The following is a 19,176-nucleotide window of genomic DNA, read 5'->3' as shown; positions in this document are numbered from 1 at the left end:
AAAAATAAAACAATTTTGTATTTAATATTTTGGTAAATGTTTACCTTTACACAGCCCCCGCCAATGACCTTGACCTTGACATATGTTGTCAAGGTCACCCTCCTGAGTAACCTTCAGAAGGTTTTAACCGTCGCTCGTTTTTTATTAAAAAGTTATTCACAAAAAAAGTTTGGAAAATATAGCAGTTATTTAAACGGGATAGAAGTACACATGTAAACGGGAGAGAGCAAAATATCCATTTGCATATCACTTAGCTTTTAATGATGAATATATCCTTTATAATATATCAAAGTACATGGGGGGTGCAGGGGGGGGGGGGCGATTTAAAAGTTATAAATCAAAAAGATGAAGATTAATCCGCCAATGATAATTTAAAACAGGAACCTTTATTATAATTGACGCAAATGGCGAGTAACAATATCGCTTAATCACGACGCACAGTGTGATATTTCGACAATCTAGGGGGACTTAATTCTTATTCCGAAAATAATGCGTCTTTTTAAACAATATATTGAGGAAAAATCTTTCTAATGACATTTAACCCTCAAACACGGCATTTCTTAGGCTACTCATTAGCATGGCACATGAGTTAGCGAAGTTAGCGTAATCCAGAGTTTTCTTGTGTTAGTATCTAATGCACCAATTTTTCTTTTTCTTTTATTTCAGTAGTAATTTTTGCAAAACTCTTGCAAAATATAAGCAAATGTAGCATCAAATCTTGCTGTTGTCTATGTTCAGCCCAAATATCAAAAATGGTCTAGCGCAAAACTGTGAAAATTCATTCTATAATTGAGGAGAAATGTAAAAATCGCAAACGATCGCAATAAATTTTCAAATTTCTAGATACCTTATATATAAGTCCTATTTTAATATAAATTTAATAAAAGTCCTATATAATACCGTATAACAAACTTAAAAATTAAAGGAATTTAAAAGTGAAAGAATTTTTATGTTATATGATATTATATGGGACATTTATTAAATTTATATTAAAATAGGACTTATAAGGTATCTAGAAATTTGAAAATTTATTGCGATCGTTTGCGATTTTTATATTTCTTCTCAATTATAGAATGAGTTCACATTTTGCGCCAGACCATTTTCGACATTTGGGTTGAACATCCGGATGATGCATCATCCGGAAACGAAACGTTACCAAACTCTTGCAGAATATAAGCAAATAAAATATAGCATCAAATATTAAATTGCTTATGTTCAGCCCAAATGTCGAAAATGGTCTGGCGCAAATTGTGAAAACTCATTCCATAATTGAGGAGAAATATAAAAATCGCAAACGAACGCAATAAATTTTCAAATTTTTAGATACCTTATAAGTCCTATTTTAATATAAATTTAATAAATGTCCCATATAATACCATATAACATAAAAATTCTTTCACTTTTAAATTCCTTTAATTTTTAAGTTTGTTATACGGTATTATATAGGACTTTTATTAAATTTATATTAAAATAGGACTTATATATAAGGTATCTAGAAATTTGAAAATTTATTGCGATCGTTTGCGATTTTTACATTTCTCCTCAATTATAGAATGAATTTTCACAGTTTTGCGCTAGACCATTTTCGATATTTGAGCTGAACATAGACAATCAACAGCAAGATTTGATGCTACATTTGCTTATATTTTGCAAGAGTTTTGCAAAAATTACTACTGAAATAAAAGAAAAAAAAATTGGTGCATTAGATACTAACACAAGAAAACTCTGGATTACGCTAACTTCGCTAACTCATGTGCCATGCTAATGAGTAGCCTAAGCAATGCCGTGTTTGAGGGTTAAATGTCATTATAAAGATTTTTCCTCAATATATTGTTTAAAAAGACGCATTATTTTCGGAATAGGATTTAAGCCCCCCTAGATTGTCGAAATATCACACTGTGCGACGTTTCGACCCGGGGATTGGGTCCTTCTCAAGTGTCTTGCAACAAAAAATTCGGTAACGCCGGAATTAGTTAAAAATCTAACATTAATATGACGGAAACAATAAGATGTCCTACCTATACGCTGGCATCGAACTATCGCTCTCACGTGAACATCTTATGGATATGAAGATTTTGACCGAAAAAGTCATATGTCAAAAACTAAATCCAAAAAACTTTCCATTAAGAGGCGTCATCAGTACAATAAAAATAAGGTATAGAGTTATGAGTAATTACATGTTTGATATCGTAGAGCACCTTGATGCGAGTTTCGTAATGTTAAAATGCATAACGCAAAAAGTCCGAACGGCCACACACGGAGTCACACGGCTAGAAAGGTTACATGTCTAAATATCCCGGACATAATATCCCGCGACAAAATATCCCGGTCTTATTATCCCTGCGACAAAACATCCCGCGACAATATATCCCATGACAAAGTATCCCAATTCACGCGAAACGAGGTGCCACATGGGTTTACAACTTTCCACGCGTGAAAAGTGTATGCGTGGAGGCAGTAGGTTCCGCCCCCCTGCGGGGGGCTCCACTATTATTAAACTAAACACATAGTGTGCCTTCAAAGTACATGCGTGGACTTTTCACGCGTGGAAAGTTATAAACCCATGTGGCACCTCGTTTCGCGTGAATTGGGATATTTTGTCATGGGATATTTTGTCGCGGGATATTTTGTCGTTGGGATATTATGTCCGGGATATTTTGCCGCGGGATATTATGACCGGGATATTCAGACGTGACACCGGCTAGAAGATGACGACCGGTCGGGAGCAAGCAAGCAACTGTCATGATTATGAAACATTGTAAGGTTAAAAGAGTAAACATAGCGGATTTATATACTAGAGATGACCTATATACGACAAAGTCATCTCTATGATTCGCCCTTGTTACTCGCCATTTGCGTCGATTATAATAAAGGTTCCTGTTTTAAAAGTTATAAACAAAAAAGTTTGAAAAATTTACAAGTTTGTGTCGGTGTTAAAGAAAGTAATTTGCTGATGTATGTGTATAGACAGTACACATGTGAGCGGGGGAGGGACTACCACTCCTCCCTCGCAAGCAGAGAGGGTGGGGGTGTACCTCGGTTCGCGTGAAAAGTTGCATTGTGCAATTTTATCAAAAATATGTCACAATTTATTCAATAGTAATTGATACATTAGTTAATGGATATAAAAAAGCCATTATTTTAAAAAATTGCGGTATTTTTTCATTAAGATAATACCGTTTCTTAAACGAAAATTCAGCTATTATATGTAATTTATATAATGTTCTTGTTTTATGCCAAAATGAGGCAAAGCAGCACGCATATAATCGTTCTACATTTTGTGTATGTACACCTGACACAGAGTCTACAAAATTCTCAGAATAATTCACAGTCTAATGTATGTAATTAAAATCATTCAAAGATCTGTATAATCCTTTCCAACAGTCACTATAGATTATTGTGCCGGGGTACTTGTGTACATCGAGGGGGTCACCTTGGATGACCTTGATATTTTAGTATGTTGTCAAGGTCACCCTCCTGAGTAACCTTCAGGAGGTTTTAACCCGCGCTCGTTGTTTATTTAAAAGTTATTTTAGCAGCGAATTAGTTATTAAAGCAGTTATTAAAGCAGCGAATCGTTGCTTTCGGCTCGAAAAGGTCTACAATTGTTGTTCTATGAACATCGTATAATAATTTCACAGAAAACGCGTGGACTCGTGGATGGTGGAGCTGAAAACAACGATTTACTGCTTTAAAAAACTTTTCTTTGTTCGACATATATATTAGTCATTTATGCCATTTAATACTCAAAATAACTGCTACATTTCTCAAATTTTTTTGTTAATAACTTTTCAATAAACAACGAGCGCGGGTTGAAATCTTCTGAAGGTCACTCAGGAGGGTGACCTTGACAACATACTAAAATATCAAGGTCATCCAAGGTGACCCCCTCGATGTACACAATTACCGTGCCAGGTTTAATACGTTGCTGAATGATTGTAATTAATGTATTTGCAGTACGATCTTTTACTGGGATAATAAATGTGCAACTATGTTACAAACAAGGTCTATCATTAGAAATAAACAGTTCAGGTTTTCAATTTTCCACGCGAACCGAGGTCCACCCCTACTCCCCCGCTCACATGTGTATTGTCTATACACACATCAGCACACATATATCAGCAAATTACCTCCCTTAGTAATGACATAAATTCGTATATTTTCCAAATTTTTTTTGTGAATAATTTCTTAATAAAAAACAAACGACGGCTAAAACCTTCTGAAGGTTACTCAGGAGGGTGACCTTGACAACATATGTCAAGATTAAGGTCATTGGCGGGGGTTGTGTAAAGGTAAATATTTACCCATATATGAACATATACTCGTCTCTCCATAAGTTTGTATAACTGTTATAAATACCTTTTTCAAAAAAAGGTAAAAAAAGGCGCCAAGTACATGCAATGTATTTTGTAAATCCAAGAATTCAACCTAAGTTGTAGTAGCTTTATTTCTTCTTAACAAAATTATATCACATAATTGCGTTACCTAACTCAACCTAAGTGATATGCTATTTCAAAAAAATATACGAAATCTTTAAATTGCGCCAATTACAAAGAGAATATATATATTGCTTCGAAAAATAACTGTCGTGCAACTACTTTTAGAAAATAGAATACTTTTAGAAAATAAAAACCAAGTGGTACATATCTTTGTGCTCCCATTCAAAGATCTTCCTATTCCAACCCAAGTAGTAGCTTTCATTCTCCTTAACAAAATTATAATATTACAAAGAATCATTTTAATCACAAAGAATTAAAAAGGTAACAGTAGAAAATAAAAGTATTTAATTAAAATAAAATAAACAATTTTTTCTTGTAAAAAAACTTGGCGCTGCTTTTTTACTCTCGTCGCATTCTTCAAAAATTTGAGTACTTTATTAAATTTCTAGCAGAGGTCTAGCAGCGCCAAGTTTTTTTATAAGAAAAGTTTATTTATTTTATTTTAATTAAATATTTTTATTTTCTACTGTTATCTTTTTAATTCTTTGTGATTAAAATGATTCTTTGTAATATTATAATTTTGTTAAAAAGAATTAAAGCTTGGGTTGGAATGAGAAGACCCTTGAATGGGAATACAAAGATACGTACCACTTGAGTTTTATTTTTTAAAAGTAGTTGCACAACAGTTATTTTTCAAAGCAATATATATATTCTATTTGTAATTGGCGAAATTTAAAGATTTCATATATTTTTTTAAAATAACATATCACTTAGGTTGAGTTAAGTAACGCAATTATGTGATATAATTTTGTTAAGGAGAAATAAAGCTACTACAACTTAGGTTGGATTTTTGTCTTTTTTTACCTTTTTTTGAAAAAGGTAATTTTGTACTGATATGACGCTTTTTGTAGTGTTAAGCAGGGAAACAAATTAAATTTTTATTGAATTAGCAAATTAGTAGGGGAGACCGGGGCGAAGTCGTCACCGGGGCGGAGTCGTCACTACATTATCTCGAAATCTGTATGTTGTGTGAACTCGCCATTAATATTGTAAACGCTACTTATGGTGCCCATGTGACCAATGGAATTAAGTGAGATTATATGCCATGTTGTGATTTTTATTAAGGCAAACGTGTTTTCAAAGGTCAAAAGTGAAATTTTTTGCGCGTCGAAAATTTTTAATATTTTAAATTTTATTTTTTCTCCGAATCTCGAGATAAGTAGTTCTGAAGAGTAATGCATGCTGAACACGAATCCAGTGAAGTTTTTTTATTTTCGTTGATTTCTAATATTTCATTAGCGATCCACGTACCATCACAAAACGACTCCCGTCGACAAGAAGCAACTCAGGAAGGCAGTTCTTGCGGTGAAAAAAGATAAAATTAAGACAAACTAAGACAAAGTATGACAAAGTAAGACAAAATTAAGACAAAAAGTAGCCGCAAAACAATTTGGAGTGCCGAGAACTACGTTGAATGACTGGCTGAAGAAGACTAATGATGAAATAGCACACTTGGATGACGTGGCCGTACGATATCATGGAGGCTTCGGGCGAAAATCAAAGTCAAGGAAGCAGCAATGGTCGGATTCCGACGAGGACTTGGATAATATGTGCTGCGTGTGCTCAGAGATCACAGAGAACAGAGCTGACGAGAAACAGTGCCTTTCGTGCGAGCGTAGTTTAGGGTATATAAGTGCATGCGCTTTTCCGCCATCGTTTATTTAATTAATGTTTCCATTTTTCTATTAAAAAATAATTAATAAAATGTATCCTATCATTTTTCATGATCAGAATTATGAATTTTCATTTAAAATCCAGTCCAAGAATGGAGTGACGACTCCGCCTCGGCAATTTTGACATTTCAATTTTTGCACCTTTGTCGTTTTTACTCTATATACTGGTTGAACAAAGCGATGTAGACCTTATGCCCTTATAAATTTTGTAGCCAAAGGTTCACTGTATACAACAGTATACCACATTTTACTAAAATTATTTGTTTTGTTGTTAAAATTGCCACCGAAAAAATAGTGACGACTTCGCCCCGGTCTCCCCTAATTAGTCACAAAAGATTACTAATTAGGTACATAAAATATAATATTTAGGTAAAGTGAATTACGCATTACTTAAAAAATTAGTAATTCGTCAGAGAAAAATGTCTAGTTACTAGTGAAAAGTATTTAGGCGAAAAAGAATTAATTTCTTTTTGCAATTGGTAATTAGTAGAAATAAATTGTTTATTATTAAAATAATTAATAGTTTATAAAAAATAAATTAATATTTACTTATTTGAAAATTAATAATTAGTGGAAAATAATTACTAATTTTTTCAATAATGAATAATTAGTCTCACAATAAATTATATATGGGGTATTCCATGGAATCTCAACTTTTTTTTTTACTCGCATTCACCGATTTCTTTTGTTTTGCAGTATGTTATTGTACTAAATGATAGGTTTCTTCTCAATTTTTTTCAGAATTTTATGGACGTTATTTCAGTAGATATCAACAGTTGAATTCTTCCATGTAAAAAAAAATTGTATACATGAAAAATGTTGGATTTTTCTTGTACTTTGAGATGGTAATTTTCATTTTTTACCATATTAATTTTTAGTACTTTTTTTTCATGAAAAACAAATAAAAAATTAATTATCTCAGAAGTGCCATGCTCAATTGAGTTAGTTTTTTTTCTTTAAATACATTCAGTCGTGTGTAATAACGTGTTAAAATTTTAAAGTGCCAGGACTAATAGAAAAAAAGATATGATTTTTTTCTTACGGATTTTTATATAATCCAGTAAAAATGTTTAGTAGTCAGTTATTTTTCCGGAATGAACATTTTGCAATCTATCTTCGACAAAAATTCAAAAATTCATGATCAACCAAAAAAATATTTTTCAAAAAGATTTAAAAAAATTTTTTCTTGTATGCTGAATGATTGCAAATTGTCTGATTTGTAAAAATAAAAAATATATATAGGGGAGACCGGAGTAAACTCGACACGGGGCAAACTTGACACTAGGCTTTTTGCCAATTTAAATCTATCGTAGAAACCTGCCTTTCCTACTGTAAATGCGTCTTTATGTGCCAGTATTATTAACGGAATTTGGTAACATTCTGAGTTATAGTGTAATTTTTAACGCGACATACGCGTTTTTGATAGTGAAAAGTAATTTTTCTGATCTCTCGAAAATGTCTACTCTTTCATCGAGCTTTACTCTTGCGAATCTACCGGTAAGTGATTTTGATGGGAAATTCGATGCTTTATACGAATCCGATAATAGTTTTTGCATATTTTCAAAAATTTTATATTTTTGGAGTAACAAAAGTAAAAAACGACGTTCGGGGCAAAGTCGACACGCTGTTTTATTGGCTCCCAATAATAAACGATGCTTGTGATGCAGCTATATGGCCCATGACAAATGTGTGCGCGCACGTGTAATCGCGAATTTACTTGCATAAATTGTTTTTCAGACATGAGTTTAGATGAAAATAATTGAATGTTTAACAATTTTTGTTCTCATTATTTCCAATGATTGTTTTACTTAATTCCAAATTTTTGTACTTTCTAAATACACGATAAACAAATGTATATTTAGTTTCAGACAATAAAAAATAAGTTCCAGATAAAATTGTGTCGATCAGGCAAAGTGTCGAGTTTACCCCGGCATTTTTCAATTTGAAAATTTGTCTTTGCGTCACTTTTCCTTTCCTGGGGGCAAAACTAAGCGACGTACAGCAAAATTTCCTTAAGCAATTTTGTACCTGAAGGAACGCTCTTTAAATGTGTACCATTAGATTTGCTTGAAAATTTTAATTAATTGTTGAAAATTGCCTTTGAAAAATTTGTGTCAAGTTTGTCCCGGTCTCCCCTAGTAGATAGTCTTGAAGTAAAATTTTTATAAAAAACTTAAGAATATTTTCACTTAAGATAATTTTTATTAAGTTATTTAAAAAGCATTTAACCGAATTCAGAGTTAATTTGATAAATAAAATTGATACAAATTCAATCAAAGACGAATATTAAATAAGTGGAAAAAATTAGATTTCAGAATTAGCAATTTTTATTTTCGGATTCTAGAAATTGACTTGTTCTTCAGGGATTTCGAAAAAATTGAAAAATGTACTTAGAATTCCATTTCCATCAAAAAGATAATTCATATACTGTTCTAATCTGAAACCTCAAAAGTTCAATTCTTTTTTTTTGCCGGGAAGTAGTCGAGTTGAAAAAAATTTATGTGAAAAATTCATAAGAAAAAAATCATATCTTTTTTTCTATTAGTCCTGGCATTTTGAAATTTTAACACGTTATTACACACGACTGAATGTATTTAAAGAAAAAAAACTAGCTCAATTGAGCATGGCACTTCTGAGATAATTAATTTTTTATTCGTTTTTCATGAAAAAAAAGTATTAAAAATTAATATGGTAAAAAATGAAAATTACCATCTCAAAGTACAAGAAAAATCCAACATTTTTCATGTATACAAAATTTTTTTACATAAAAGAACTTGAGTTAAAAATTTCCGAAAATATCACACAATTCTTGAAAAAAACTCAAAATTCAACTGTTGATATCTACTGAAATAACGTCCATAAAATTCTGAAAAAAATTGAGAAGGAACCTATCATTTAGTACAATAACATACTGCAAAACAAAAGAAATCGGTGAATGCGAGTGAAAAAAAAAGTTGAGATATATATATATATATATCGGTTAGATTCCGATAACCCTGGCGCCTTAATTTGACGATGGTTTCTGGTAGTACTTTTAATGCTGAACAAAAAATTAGGTCTTATAGGGCTAACTGCTCTAGTTTTCAAGATGTACAGTGTTAAAGTTGGTAAAACTTTAGATTAAGGACGACCTCACCGATTTCAATGACCTTGATATGTTGTCGATATGAAACGAGGTGCTACATGGATTTACAACTTTTCACGCGTGGAAAGCCGACGCATGTACTTTGAAGGCACACTGTGTGTCTAGTTTGTAACGATGCGCCCCGAAACGCATCGTTCCCGGCGAGACCGGATCCCGCCCTGCCGAATATCCGCGCGCCGGGCGAGACAACGCACGGTGTGCCCTTTTTTAATTACACTATCTCGTGTATAAGTCCGCGAACGGACTTACCGCGGCAACCGACTCGGAGCGTCGAGCGGTGCCGAAAACGGCCGAAAGCCGCCGAACGCAATCGCGGCGTCGGGACGCCGTAACTTCCGACCGCCCCGCCGCTCCATTCCGGCGCTCGCGATTGCCGTCGCTTATACCCCCGCCACGCCGACACCGCCGCGCCGCGGGTATATAAACCGACGATTGTTAGTAACAATCAGATTCCGCCGTGAGCCAGCAATCGATCCGACCGATTCTCCGCTGCTCACGGATCCCGAAATCCCGAACTCGAACACAACCAGGAGGTAGAGAGTCTCTCTCTGGCTCCGCCAAGTGAAGTATCTGGGCGGTTGATTCGATCCTTTACGATAGAACCTACGATACCGGAGTGAACCAGGGTAAGAGAGCTATTCTCTTACTCGCCAAGGATCTTGGCCACCCGGTACCGCATCCTGCCTAACGCCGCGTTGCGCCAGGATATAAAGAGTTCCTCGTTATATATATCCGCTAAGGATCTTAGCTGCACGAGACCGTTACCACCCGCAATTTCCGCCGCGTACGATCACCGCCGCGTCCAGATCTGCGCTCCCGCGCCGACTCCCACCGAATCTGTCCGCCGTATTCCGCGATCTTTCTGCACAACAGCCGCGCCTTCCCGTGTGCATACACCTCTACTTCGAATCTTCGCGCGTCCGACCTCCGCGATCTTTCTGTACGACGCCCGCGTCTCCCCTTGTACATATATCCCCGCTTCGACATTCGCGCTCCGCGATCTCCGCGATCTCACTATACGATATCCGCGTATTATATTGTACGTATAGCTCCGGCATTCGCGCGTTCGATCTCCGCGGTCTCGCTGTACGACCGTCGCCCATCTCACTGTACATATCCCGTTGCGTTATTCGCGTCTGCGATCAAAACTCATGTATTAACGATTATTAGAATAAACCTTGTTACTTTTTCTTGTTAACCGAGTCTTGTGTCTTCCTCCGCGCCTACTCCGAACCCTGACCAGCCGCGAGCTAGATCCGCGCCTCGGAAGCTAGGTTGTTTTAAGTTTAACAATAGTGGAGCCCCTCACAGGGGGGCGGAACCTACTGCCTCCACGCATACACTTTCCACGCGAAACAAGGTGTCACGAGGTGCCACTTTTCAATATCCTAACTATTCTCTGCTATAACAAATTATTTCTGTTACAGATATTAAATATTTTTACACAATGCAACTTTTCATACGAAGCGACGAAAGAAGAAAAAACGGGTTTTTAACTTTTCACGCGATCTGAGGTTCACCCCCACCCCCTGCTTGCGGGGGAGGGGCGGTACGTGTATACTGTTTATACACACAATTGAAGTATTATTTAAAAATTCATATTATTTATTTTTAACTTCAACACTGTATATCTTGAAAACCAGAGCGGTTAGCTCTATAAGACCCATATAATTTTTTGTTCAACGTTAAAAGTACTACCAGAAACCATCGTCAAATTAAGGCGCCAGGGTTTTATCGGAATCTTGCTATATATATATATATATATATATAACATTAAACCACGTTTAACTGTAATAATTAAATTATATTAAACCAATTAATAATTTTTAAAATAACTAATTTACTTGAGACTAAATATTCGTTATTAAAAAAATTAATAATTATTTTCCACTAATTATTAATTTTTAAAAATAAGTAGATAGTAATTCATTTTTGACAAATATTAATTATTTTAATAATAAACAATTTATTTCTACTGATTACCAATTGCAAAAAGAAATTAATTTATTTTCGCCTAAATACTAATTTTCACTAGTAACTAGACATTTTTCTCTAACAAATTACTAATTTTTTTAAGTAATGCGTAATGCACTTCTACCTAAACATTATTAATTTTTACGTAATTAGTAATTTTTTGTAACTAATAACTAATTCAATAAAACTTCTAATTCAAATTTCTAATTCAATAAAACTTTAGGTAAATATGTAGAACAACGGCACTATCTCCGATTTTTTTAAAATTTTCAAATTTTTTGTGTATTTTGGATAGTAAAAAATTAAAGATTTTCAGAAGAAAAATTGTCGCTCATTCCGTTTGTTTATAATTAATACTTAAAGTATTACGATGTCTGTAAGTAAAGAAATAATAATTTATGGATACATATTTCGCTTCTTACTATTAAATCACATGTTATTTACAACTTTATTCAATTATATATTATATATTTTAGAATTATAACCTTTGTTAAAGCAGAGAATAGTAGAAATTAATACAGAGTATTCTTTGTTTTAACCAAAAGCACACTGCCCAGACACGTAAAACTAAAAGATGACGAAAAAATGTCTTTTTATAGTCGTATTTTCGGCTAGTCGAAAAGATGTCTAAAAGATGACGAAAATATATCTTTTTATAGTCATCTTTTTGACTAGACGAAAAGATGTCTAAAAGACGTATTTCCGACTACACGAAAAGTCGACTGTTTAACTAAACGAAAAGTCGTCTAAAAAATGATGTAAAAAGAAAGGTGTTTCATTCCCGAGATGCGCAGTGGTCTAAAATAATGGCTGCCTTCTGACCAATCAAAAAGCCTCCCCAAATGTAAAAAGCAACATGGCTACTTCCATGATATGTAAGAGGTTAGATTGTTAGCCGCCGCATGTGCCTTCAGTGTAGTGAAAAAGAAGAAGTGCACATTTTAAGAGGTTTATTGTATACTTGTATAGTGTTGAATATTATTTAGGTAAGTTGTAAAAATATATGTTGACCATAAAACAAAATAATTAACATAAAACAAAATGTGCCAACTTATTATTAGTAAGCTACATATTATATTTTGTTTACAGAAACAATGGCTGCGTTCAGCAGAACGCAACAGTATTGCAACTGTTTTATGGTTCTCTGCTGAACGATTCTAAACGCACGTAAAGTCTCAACACGTTCACTTAACAGTCGCCATGATTTTCAGCGAATTAAAAATACGCAAAACGTCAAGCTGTCAAGCAAAACGTCATCGACATATAGTATGGATTACGCGATGTATAAATGTATGGACTACGGTATGTACAAATATTAATATAAGAAAATAAAGAAATATATAATTATAATTTAGATAAATTCGGGTTTGCACGCATATAACTTAGAATAATAGGTTAAGGGGGTCTATACACGTACGAGTTTAGCTCGCAAGTCCGGCTCGGCTCGGCTTCTACTCGTTCGTGGATGGGATGTCACGAGCCGGGCTCGGCGTCAGATGAGCCAAATTCGCACATTTTCTTTTCGTGTGTGGTGAAAAAACGTTCGAGTTCAACTCGCGAATCAAGCTCGCCGAGCCGGACTTGCGAGCCAAACTCATATATACGTGTATAGACCCCCTAAATATATATAAAATATGTAAAATACTTTGATGCATTATACTTATTAATTAAATGTCATGTACTTATGTACTTATGTAAACTTGTTCAATAATTATTTTGAAGAAAATTACCAAGAGATAGTAGGAATGCATCACATATTACAAGATGTGCCATAAACATCATTAGAAGGTATGTATATTTTATTATAGTAATATTATAATTTGAGTTAGTACATTACATTTAATTAATAAGTATAATGCATCAAAGTATAACATATTTTGTATACATTTAACGATTTAACCTATTATTCTATGTTATATGCGTGCTAACCCGAATTTATCTAAATTATAATTATAATATTGTATATTTCTTTATTTTCTTATATTAATATTTTTACATACCATTTTGTAACTTTCTGTGCGTTTCCACTGTATCTATTGCGATATAAATAATATTTTTATATGTATATTTATATTTATACATTCTCAGCGATGTTAATACACTGGAGGCAGTTATTTTACTGATAACGTTTTGCTTGAGATACAGCGTACTTTTAGTTCGCTGAAAATCATGGCAACCGCTGAGTGAACGTGTTGAGACTTTGAATGCGCTTAGAATCGTTCAGCAGAGAATCATAAAACGGTTGAAAACTGTTGCGCTCTGCTGAACGCAGCCATATTCAGCGTACTTTTAATTAGCTGAAAATCATGGCGACCGCCGAATGAACGTGTTGAGACTTTGAGTGCATTTAGAATCGTTCAGCAGAGAATCATAAAACGGTTGAAAACTGTTGCGTTCTGCTGAACGCAGCCAATGCCATCGTGTTGCATTAAAAATTGCAAAAATCGAACATGCGACGGAGATGCAAAAGGAATAACTTTTTTTAGATTTCCGAAAGAAACTTCTATTCGTCAGCAATGGCTTGATGCCTGTAAACAAACTGAGACAAGTTTAAAGGTTGATTCAGGTTAGTTGCTATAATAAATGTATTTCCTTATCATCCTAAATTCATTTATGAACTCATGTTTATTAAGACTTTTCGATTTGTTTTTGGACATACTAAATCCCCTTAAAATATTTTACCTTTTTTTTTTAAACATCTGTGTAAACTATACATATTGTAATAAGTATATTATGATAAAATTTTAGCAAGAATATGCAGTGACCATTTTGACACAAATTGTTTCATAATGGAATTCACAAAACGGAGGTCAAAAAATATACCTGCTAAAGAATTACGACGGTTAAAAAAAGGTTCTGTTCCATGTAAAATGTTAACATTAAATGCAGAAAGAAAAAGAAAAAGAATGTCGCAAAATGAAAAAGATTACGAAAATAATAAAAAGATAAAAGAAAATAACGTATCGTAAGTATTTTCTACATTTTTTAATATATTAATATTTTTACATGTATGTATGTAAATTGTAAATAAAAAGTAATTTTTTTATATTCTTTCAGAATAAAGACTGGTATACCTACGTATACAGAACTTCTGCAGTATGCAAAAGAGGAACATAAACAGGAACTAGACATGTATGTAGCTGTATACCTTTATATATATATATATATATATATATATATATATATATATATATATATATATAAAGGCTTATATATATATATAAGCTTTTCTCCATTATATATATTGTGACGTTGCAGTTTCGCTGCATCGTTGCAGCGCCCCGCCGCCGTCACAAGGCGCGGGTTTTGCGACCTTTTTCACGCCCGAGGACGGTTCAACGAATCGATGCGAGAGATCTCCAGGGGCATAATTATAATTGCGTTACGGTATTCTGATCCTTTTTTTATATTGTGTTGTTGCGTGGCGCCTCACCGAGCCGAGACCCGGAGTTTCCTGAGAGGATGCAGAGGAAGCGAAAGCGGAGTCGACGAAAAGGACAAAGGCGAGAAATCGAACGACGGAAAGCGGATCGAAGCGACAACTCGCGGGCCGCCGAGAACGACGGAGCGCAGGAAAACACGCGCGCGGCGCGTGACACAGCGGCGGGCGGACCCATAATGGCAGGGCCCCAGGACGCCGAGGCTAAATCAGCTCACCTGCCCTCCTCACACTACCGACCGGATTACGGGATGGTTGGCCACCGTTCCCGGACCAAAAAAGGGAGGAAAGCGGAGGCAATCACGTCCCGTCCGCTGCCGAGAAGGATCCCGAAAATCGCCGCGCGAACGAAGGGCCGTTGAGCGCCCTGCGAAAAGCCGTGATTAACGGCCCTGCGCGAGGATACACCGCGAGCCTGCGAGCTCATCCCCTATTGGTCCGCGCTATAGCGTCGCGGGGCCGCGTACGCCCGGGGTGGGGTGCGCTATCGATTCCGCCATCGAGCGAAATTTCGGGAGCATTCTTGAATCGTCCTCGATAACCGACGCACGTAGGAAGTTAAGTCGCGGTACTTTACTCTTCGCACTTAAGTCGCACTTCGGAGTCTAGTACGACTCCCGGCAGCTACCTTCTTGACCCTTGGGACGACAGCGAGGATCCTCGGGAGAGAGTCAGCCTACGGTGAGGTTGCCTCGGTAATGTTCTATGTAAAGCCACGACACCGCTCCCCGTGTCGCGCTCTCGCTCGGGAATATTCGCGATAATTAGCGTATTCGCCGACAAGGTGTATTTAGCGATCGATAGCGAGAGCGAGGGGCACCGGAATGGTCTCGTGGCCGTGGGATCGCGATCGAAATCTACGAACTCCTGGAGATCGCGTTAGGCGCGTCGATGACGACGTTCGATATCGCGAATACGCCATTTCTCGCGCCCTTCGTTTTCACGACCGCGTGTCTCGTTGTGCGTGGTATTTCGCCCGGTCGAATCTTAGGTTCCGCACGCGATATTAATTGCATCAGACGGTTATTCGCGTTGGTTTAATTGCGTTACTTGTGGTTCGCGTCCGAACACTTAGCTTGTTCACGCGATATCGGTTGCGTCGAGATATTATTCGCGTGATTGCGTCCTAATGTTACCGGCATTATCGTATGATTCGCGTCAGAGTCTTGCGTTCAAGCCTTTACGTAGGATCGTAATTGCGAGAGAACGTCGTTCAGGCCGACATATTATTTGCGCGAGAGTATTGTTCGTGCCGACTAACTTCTGGCGTTAAGATATTATTCGTGTTAGGATGTTGTTTGCCTTAGGATACCATTCGCGTCGACCTAATATTGCGTCTTGTTATTACTCACGGTAATGCCGTAATCTTTTTCGCGTTAATTCGAGTATTTTGCGTTATGCCGAGTGCCTCGGGGCATCATTTTTCGCGTTGGATTATCGCTGACGATCGCGTGTGTTGCGTTCGATCAGAATCACTTGCATTAGTCTCGGTTTCCTGCGTTAGGACAAATCCGTAATTTCGCGTTAGTTATAGTATGGCTTGCGGTAATTCCGCATATTTCCTCGCGTTAGAGTAGTATTTCGCGTTACGTCGAGCGCCTCGGCGCCTTATTCTTCGCGTTAAGATATCCTCGGCGATATCACACCTTGCGTTCGTTCCCTCTTGCATTGGGACGTCACTCGCGTCACGTTCATTCTCTGCGTTAGTTTAAGATTATTCCCCGCGTTAGATTAAGATTATTACTTGCGTTAGACTAAGAAAATTTGGCGACAGAATCCCTGCACGGGTTTGGACCTTGCGCTCACGCGCTCCGAGCGTGACGCACTATCATTTCGCGGCATTTCACGCTATTATTTCGCGTTTATTCCAGTTACGTCGTGTTCGGTCGTAATTTTTGCCGATACTCTATATTATTTGTCCGCGTAATATTCTACTATTATTATCTGTAAAATTCTATGATCTCGATGATTTTGTAAGTTTAGTTCTCTTCTTCAAAATTTGCGAAACTGCAACGTCACAATACACACACACACACACACACACACACACACACACACACACACACACACACAGGCGCGCGCGCGCGCCCGCGCAAACACACACACACACACACACACATACAATATATATTTTATATAAAAATGTTTTGTGTTTTACAGAAATAAAGAGATTAGCATAAACAACAATAGTTCAACGGAAACATTAATGATAGAGTTTCGAAACTCTGAGATAGAAAAGCAACAATTATTTGAAGAAAATCAAAATCAAAATATCGAAAAAGACAATATAAATGTTGAAGAAGAAACACAAAATATGACAGAGGAATATCTTGAAAATATTGAACAAAATGATACAATAAAACTAGACATGTACGTACCTATATATCTTTATAAGCTTTTCCCTATTATACTTAATACGTTTATATGTATGTATATACATTTTATATAAAAATGTTTTGTATTTTACAGAAATAAAGAGATTAACATAGACAACAATGCAAGTTCAATGGAAACATTACTGATACAGCTCCGAAACAGTGAGGAAAAAAGCAACAATTATTTGAAGAAAATCAAGATCTTGAACAAAAAAATGAACAATTAAATAAACAAATATCACAGTTGCAAGCTGAAGTGACAAAAATAAGAAAGAATAACCAGAAGGAAGCCGAAGCAATTGCTACTAATGCTTTGCGTAAAGTATTTACGCCAGGTCAAATTTCGATATTACTGTCAACACGAAACCGCGTACAATGGTCGGAAGACATCATGTCTGCCATTTCTTTACGCCTGTTAAGTCCAAAAGCATATAAATATTTAAGAAACGTTAAAAAGGTATTGCCGTGTCCAATAACTTTGCACAATTGGGTAGCTAAGTTTAAAGTTTTACCTGGGATTTTAAATGAGGTTATAAACATTATGTTAAGTAAAAGACACAATCTTTCAACAGTAGAGAAAATATCTGTTTTAACATTCGACGATATATTTCAAATAAGTTAGACATTGACAGAAAGCAACAAAAAGTTTATGGGCCTCATAAGACTTGTTTATTTATCATAGCTCGAGGTTTATTCAAGAATTGGAGGCAACCAGTTTACTATAATTTTGATATATCAATGTCCCGTGATATTTTATTTACTGTCATACAAGAGCTATATAAAATAGATTACACTGTTATTGCTGTTACGTGTGATATGGGTTTAAGCAATATGAAGTTGTGGAAAGATTTACATATCGGAGTTGAAAATCATAGTCATTCCAAGGATAAAATCATCACAACAGACATCGAGAAAAAATGTTTTATTATGCATCCCGCAAACAATTCCCTAAAAATATTTTTTTATGCAGACGTTCCGCACTTTTTGAAATTAGCAAGAAACAATTTGCTAGATTCTGGATTTAAAATTAAAGGAAACTTCGTGAACAAAACATGTTTGGAACAACTACTAACATTGAATAATGGTGATTTGAAAATATGTCACAAATTAAGTACATTACATCTTGATGCGAGATGCACGCAACGATAAAACGTGAAACTAGCAGCTCAAGTTTTCTCAAATAAAAATGCACTAGCCATTAAATGGTGTGGAGAAAATGGTTTTCTTGGCAATACACAATGGAAACATACATCCGAGATATTAAAACTTTTCAATGATTGGTTTGATGTCTTCAACAGCACATTTAAATATGGCAAGTGTGGCGTATCAAATGCCTATGGCATTAACGTAGAAGAACAAAATAAAATAAGATTATTAGTAATATGAACGAATTTATGATGGAAATGCGAGTTGGGCAAAGCAAGAGTTTATTGCAATTCCAGAAAGGAATTTTATTATGTAACAGATCACTGCAAGAAATGTTTGCACATCTACAAGATAAGTACCCGTCTGAAATGTTTGACGTAAAATATGTGCGAGAAGATTAAATCAGGATATCCTAGAAAACTTCTTTTCCTACATAAGATTCATGGGAAGTGGATATGATCATCCCACACCCGTGGAAGTAAAAAATCGTTTGAAATGGTATATCCTTGGAAAACACTCGAAACATGTATTTTCTGTACGAAAAAATACTGAAGGAGATGGTAGTTGTGAATCGTTAATTACTATAAGTGATGTACATAGTCCAGATTCTGTTTATCTAGCGGACCGATTGTCTGATGAAGAAGAAGATATCCCAAGTAGCAAAATAATATTTTTTAAACGTTTTTAAAAACGTTTTTAGTCATGAAAAAAAATATTTAAAAAACGTTTAAATTAATGGGATAGATCCTTTTTTTCTTATTAAAAAAATATTTATTTTAATATTGTAAAAAATGTTTTTTTAACATTAGAAAAATGTGTTTTTAATATTAAATAAACGTTAGTTAACATTAAAAAACGTTTTTTTAACATTAAAAAAGTGTTTTTAATATTAAATAAACGTTATTAGTTAACATTAAGAAATGTT

The 19,176-nt window shown here is 35.3% G+C and overlaps 1 protein-coding gene across 1 annotated transcript; it reads left to right on the top strand.

The window, feature by feature from the left end:
• The first annotated feature begins 13,503 nt into the window (after positions 1–13,503).
• Positions 13,504–18,901, top strand: LOC139779878 (uncharacterized). Its single transcript, XM_071718356.1, has 5 exons — positions 13,504–13,857; positions 14,040–14,256; positions 14,349–14,423; positions 16,891–17,100; positions 17,200–18,901. Exons 1-5 carry the CDS (start codon positions 13,704–13,706, stop codon positions 17,330–17,332), a joined length of 789 nt encoding a protein of 262 aa, XP_071574457.1. The 5' UTR covers positions 13,504–13,703; the 3' UTR covers positions 17,333–18,901.
• The last annotated feature ends 275 nt before the right edge of the window (positions 18,902–19,176 follow it).

Source organism: Temnothorax nylanderi, unplaced genomic scaffold, assembly GCF_030848795.1.
Source record: "Temnothorax nylanderi isolate EJ_2023f unplaced genomic scaffold, tnyl_v1.0 TNYL_tig0247_pilon, whole genome shotgun sequence".
Lineage (NCBI taxonomy): Eukaryota > Metazoa > Arthropoda > Insecta > Hymenoptera > Formicidae > Temnothorax > Temnothorax nylanderi.
Note: the sequence above shows the minus strand (reverse complement) of the source record. Positions and strands in the feature narration are given on the sequence as shown.